General features: G+C 34.8%; 1 protein-coding gene across 1 annotated transcript in view; it reads right to left on the bottom strand.

Moving 5' to 3' along the window:
• Positions 1–310: 310 nt before the first annotated feature.
• The window catches only part of LOC107557321 (integrin alpha-3-like), a 35,769-nt gene continuing 30,079 nt past the window's right edge, over positions 311–6,000 (bottom strand). Inside the window, exons 13-20 of the mRNA XM_016240706.1 lie at positions 5,060–5,206; positions 4,881–4,978; positions 3,396–3,555; positions 3,031–3,108; positions 2,765–2,844; positions 2,565–2,642; positions 2,242–2,344; positions 311–523 (exon numbers count right to left, since the gene is read on the bottom strand). Coding sequence (XP_016096192.1) covers positions 311–523; positions 2,242–2,344; positions 2,565–2,642; positions 2,765–2,844; positions 3,031–3,108; positions 3,396–3,555; positions 4,881–4,978; positions 5,060–5,206 — 957 coding nt within the window. The remainder of the gene's footprint in view (positions 524–2,241; positions 2,345–2,564; positions 2,643–2,764; positions 2,845–3,030; positions 3,109–3,395; positions 3,556–4,880; positions 4,979–5,059; positions 5,207–6,000) is intronic.

Genomic DNA, 6,000 nt, shown 5'->3' with positions numbered 1-6,000 from the left:
ACTGAAAACTGGAGTAACGATGCTGAAAATTGAGCTTTGCATCACAGGAATAAATTACATTTTAAAATATATATTTAAACTGAAAAGCGTTACTTAAAACTGTAATAATATTTCACCATATTACTGTTTTTACAGTATCTTTGATCAAATAAATGCAGCTTTGGTTAGCAGAAGAGACTTAAACAATTTTTCAAAAACATTAAAAAAAAATCATACATAAATTGTAGTGTACATTTTTTTTTATATTAAATAATGTGCTTATGCTTACTTTTTGATTAATCCAGTGAATTAAATATTTCATCTTGTTTCATTATTTTGTCTTTTGTTTGGAATCTAATAGATGCAAACCAATATATATATATATATATATATTCCCCGGTGGGACACAGCGCGACTCTGAAGCTCCTTTGATCACTATCTCTGTGAGATACAGCAGCCATTTCCCATTGGCTACCTCATATGGCCATTCAAAGTCAATCACCAGAGTTCCCAAATCTCCCAGAGGTTCTCCCTGCATGTGCACCTGGAAAGACCATTTTGAATGTTTTTACACTTTGAACTGTTTAAAGAGCTCTGTCAAAATGTATTCACCCTCATGTCATTCCAAACCTGTATAAACTTTCATCTTCAAAGATATTTTGAAAAACGTTGGTAACCGAACTATGGAAGTCCTAAGAGGCCATGGATTATTAATATTTTTCTCTCTTGTTTTTTCGACTTCATTTTCTTGTGATCTCGACATAACAAAAGTTGTTCTGTAAGTTACACAACTGCGCCAACAGAAAAAAGAAAGTTATACACATTTAGAAACACAATGAGGCTGAGTAAACGAAGACAGAGTTTTCATTTTGAGAGAACTATCCCTTTAAAAGTGGCCTCAAATCTCATTTTGGTCCATTTAGTTGTGATGTCCATCTATTTTTCATTTCCACTGTGGTTTTTGGGAATCTGCACCAATTACATATTGTATTTATTATGTTTGTCTTCCTACTTATATTATAGTAGAAAAAGATAAAAGTTATATATTTTTGCCCTACTTTCTTAATTTTAATGTGGTAATGATTAAACCCTTGAGCTTTTTCATCATCATTCACTTTTTAAGTGCTGGCCAACAACATTTACAATTGCACTACTATTCAAAATTGGAGGCAGTAGAATTTGTTTTTATTTTTTGAAAGAATTTAATACTTTTATTCAGCAAGCATGCATTAAACTGCCCCGCCACAAAAACGGGGTTTTTTCCGCCCGATTTTTAACGGGAACCCCCACTCGAAACGAGATTGGGCTAGTTTTGAGTAGCAATTGGCCAGGTTTTGTTGTGAAAACCTGGCAACCCTGACGGCTTGATAGATGGTGCATCGAAGTTTTCGCTGTTCCTGGAACACTATTTGTCTGTAAGTGACTGAAAGATATTGTTTTCATATTAAGAAAGTGTCATTGTTGCTTTACAGAAATGTATAATTTACCTGCCAGTAGTTTATGTTTTGTGTTTAGCTTTTTCTTAGTGTATTTGTATATTGATATGTCTATTTTGTTCTGTATTTTCAGTTTTACAATATAAAAAGGGAAAACGGACATTTAAATTAAACCCAGGAAAAGTTACACCTTGAGTCATTATTGGAGTTTCATCCCTCGTGTTAGCTGCAGAGCAACGCATCCTGAGCACTGTATAAAAATAGTAAGCAGCACAACTGTTTTTAAAGGGATAGTTCATCCAAAAATGAAAATTCTGTCATCATTTACTCATCCTCATGTCGTTCCAAACCTGCATGAGTTGCTTTCTTATGTTGAACACAAAAGAAGATATTTTGAAGATTGTAATATAATATATATGGAAGTCAATGGCAACCACCAACTGTTTGATTATCAGCAATCTTCAAAATATCTTCTTTTATGTCCAACATAAGAAAGCAACTCATACAGGTTTGGAACAACATGAGGATGAGTAAATGATGACAGAATTTTCATTTTTGGGTGAACTATCCCTTTAACACCGAAGACTGGAGTAATGGCTGCTGAGAATTCAGCTTTGTCATCACAGGAAAGTTTTAAATTGTAATAATATTTCACAATATTACTGTTTTTTACTGTATTTTGGATAAAATAAATGAGCATGAGACAAAAAATGTGGATTGTAGATTTGTAAAAAAAAAAAAAATTCTAACTACAATCAGCTAAAACATACACCAAAATAAAAACCATTTTTGGTGTGTGTCTGAAGAAACCTAAAGCCACACTTACACGAAACACAAACTCCAGTGGACTCCCCACATCACTGGTGCTGCTCATGGCAGATTCACCAGTCACACTGCCACTGAACGTCGTGTCAATCATTTGTTTTTCTCTGAACATGACAGAAAAAAAAAATGTAAATCACAGAATCAAAAAGATTTGTATCATCAGGACTGTTTTTGTTGTATGAGGGACATTCAAAAGTAAAATGTTTTGCTTCAAATTCGCATTTGATGAACTTTTGTGTTTTAACATGCACAGATGAATCATTTATTCATTGTAAATGTTCAAATTTTTTTCTTAATTTTAAAAAAACATATCAAAGTACGTACAGGGAAAAGGTAGTGAGGACCGTGTTCTTCACGTCGAGAGTGACAGGAACAGGATCCAGATCCTTCTGCTCACTGATACTGAAGACAAACACAATACAAATCAGCTTAAAAGAAAAGGCCCGCAGAAATGCTTTAGTTCAACACTGTGCACTGAGGGAAACTGTATAAACAAGAAACCATTTTAGTTAGTCCAGACTTACGTGGAGAGCTGAAGCTGAGATTCAATCTTCTTTGTGTAAAGTGTTACGCCAGAAGTCTCAAAGATGATTATCAATGAGGTCTGTGGAGACGGAAATCAGGAGTCAGAGCAAATTAGCAAAACAGATCAGCTGTACAGTCTGATTAGCTGAGTTCATTCAAATGGCCCGTGGAAAATGAGTCATTGGAGATGCTTTTTTAATTAACACGCAAATCCTCAGAAAGGTCACATATTGGACTCGTTTTCAGTAAGAAAACAGACTGCTACCTTCTGATTGCTTTTAAATGGGTTTCCCAGATCGCATATCACAGTCTCGTCTGCGCTGCACTCAATATCTAAACCAGTCTGTAATAAACACAAACCAAGAAAGTTGAGAACAGCATTGAGAACACTAAAATTATCTAATTAATAAGAGTTACTAGAAAGAGTCTCTAATAGGAAGTCTATTTCAGGTTTTAGTAAGTTTGGTAATATAATATAATATTATTTAATTCAACTGGAAAATCAAACAGGAAATACAGGAGAATTGTATTGCTCAAATGTTGCTCTTTCATAGCTCAACCAAGAACAATTGTTTATTTGAGATATTACAGAGCTCTTCTTTGTGAAAGAGTGCCTCCGTGTGGACTCACCAGAGTGCGCACTCCTGAGTATTTGAGTGAGGGGGGAATGGTGATGCTCAGCATGGCCTGATGGGCGTCCTCGGCCTCCTGCCTGCCTCCATCCGGCATGTTAGTAACATCCACCATCATCACCAGCTTCTTAATGCTACTGTTGAACTCTATCGTCTGACTGTGAACAAACCAGCACATCCCATAATTCCCATGTGTATTTAAACATTAGTATTTGAAGAAGACAGTAGCTTGTAAAATAAAATTAAAATAAATATATTTCTATCATGAGACCTCTCGGAAGATTTTTAGCATGGTGATGGATATGACAATGTTAATGTATTTGGCTGCTGCTGCTGAATTGCTGCTGCTGTTGTTTATTGCTGCTGCAAGCAAGTACAGGAACTTGCTACAGCCAATACATAAGTCGATATGCTGCTGTGAGTATTTAAGACACACTGCTGCTGCACAAATAGCATATAAAATAACCCGTAGCAGATCTATACAGGTGGAGCTGGGGAAGGTGGAGGGTTTCAGAGGAACTCTGAAAGCACGCTGCAATGCTCAAGCGAATGCTAATCAGCTATTTAAATGTAAAGCAGCAAGCTCATTGACTGTGTATGCAACGGGAACCAATCAGCTTGTGACAAGCTGATTAGTGCTAAGAATATCATCAGTTACGTTAAGGACCCATATCCTGCGCCATCTAGAGTTTCATGACAGAACTTGGTATAAAAACTTTTCTTTTTATATAATTAATTTGAATCTGATTCCAGGTGCTGCTTTCATGTCTGTCATATCTCTCTGTGGTGTGTTTCTTTTATCACGTAATTTCACAAAATGATTCAAGCACAAAATAAAATACCTTAATTATTTTTTCCAATAAAAGTTTCTAATATGGAATCTGAATATTGAGAAAATCATCTTTAAAGTTGTCCAAATGAAGTTCTTAGCAATGCATATTACTAATTAAAATGAAGTTTTAATATATTTACGGTAGGAAATTTACAAAATATCTTCATGGAACATGATCTTTACTTAATATCCTAATGATTTTTGGCATAAAAGAAAAATCTATAATTTTGACCCATGCAATGTATTTTTGGCTATTGCTACAAATATACCCCAGCGACTTAACACTGCTTTTGTGCTCCAGGGTCACATGTAATGTAATGTAATGTAATATAATAACATTTGGTAAGTGGTCAATAATTTACATAGTAACAATATAATATAATTTGTAAAAATCTTTTATGACATTTTTAAAAATATATATTTTTCAGGTTTTAGACTTAATTTGTACAAGTATTTTAACTAAATAGTTTTTAAGTGGCCACAATATAGTAAACACTATATGAAGCATTAGATTTATGAAAAAGCCCACCAAAATGTAATGATAATAACTGAATTCACTCAAAAGACCTCTGAACTTAAACGTGAATAAATGCAGTTTGTGTACACATTTTCTTCCGTCCACATTCACTAGTTTTCCTGCAGCGTACTCACCTGGGGAAGGGAAAGTAATTCTCATCAGCAAATTTGGCCTTGAGCTGCAGGTTACTGCTACACATGTTGTCAACACCACACTCCTTATGAAAGTTAATCTGAGGACAAACACACCAAAAGCACTCTCAAGACTCACATCGACAGAAACCTTCAGGCAGAGGTTTCCCTTCGGTTTGTACCTCGGTTTTGTTGGTCAGGATCTGCTGGCCGCTCAGCACAGGGAAAGCATCCAGACTCTGCAGTGTTTGCGGTGCTGCTGCTTTCTGCTCATTCAGAGACACGTTGAGAGTGAACACTATGGGCTGAAGTTTGTCCCTCACAGGAGTCTAGAGAGAGAAGAAAAAAACTTCCTAAAACAATCCTATTGCTTCTTTGCATTCACTAAAGACAGATTACTGGATCAGAATGGCATACTTATCCTATGCAAATGTTCTACACACATTAAAGAAGTTATTATATATGCATTATATATGTTGGCTATATATCCTGTCGAACTCATGTATTATTATAATAAATCATCAACAACAAACAAACAGAATACATAAAGAAATAAATAAAATAAGTTGCCAATACTTTATTTCGCAATAATGGCTAACTGTACATTAAAGTATACTATACTAAACTAAACTATACTATACTATAATATAATATAAAAAAAATGTTTATGTTGCAAATACTTTATTTTGCGATAATAACATATAAAATAACAAATAATAACAATAACATATAAAACACTTGCAATACCTGTATTACTATTATATAATTTGTATTATTACAAATGCAATGTCCCCACTAATATAGTGAAACAAACTGTGTGTGTGTGTGTGTGTGTGTATGTGTGTGCGCGTTTTTGTGACAAATGAGGACATACATTTGTATAATGACAAAGGTATGACATAGGTATTACAAGGAGAAGGTGACTTTTCAGGACATTACCCCATGTCCCCACTTTTCAAAACGCTTATAAATCACACAGAATGGAGTGTATTGAAAATCTGAAATAGCACAAAGTTTCCTGTGAGGGGTAGGTTTAGGGGTAGGGTTGGTGTAGGGCAATAGAATATACGGTCTGTACAGTAGAAAAACCATTACGCCTATGGGATGTCCCCACTTTTCACAA

The sequence above is a fragment of the Sinocyclocheilus grahami genome, unplaced genomic scaffold (genome assembly GCF_001515645.1).
Source record: "Sinocyclocheilus grahami isolate Dianchi unplaced genomic scaffold, SAMN03320097.WGS_v1.1 scaffold599.1, whole genome shotgun sequence".
NCBI lineage: Eukaryota > Metazoa > Chordata > Actinopteri > Cypriniformes > Cyprinidae > Sinocyclocheilus > Sinocyclocheilus grahami.
This window is presented reverse-complemented; position numbering and strand designations above follow the sequence as displayed.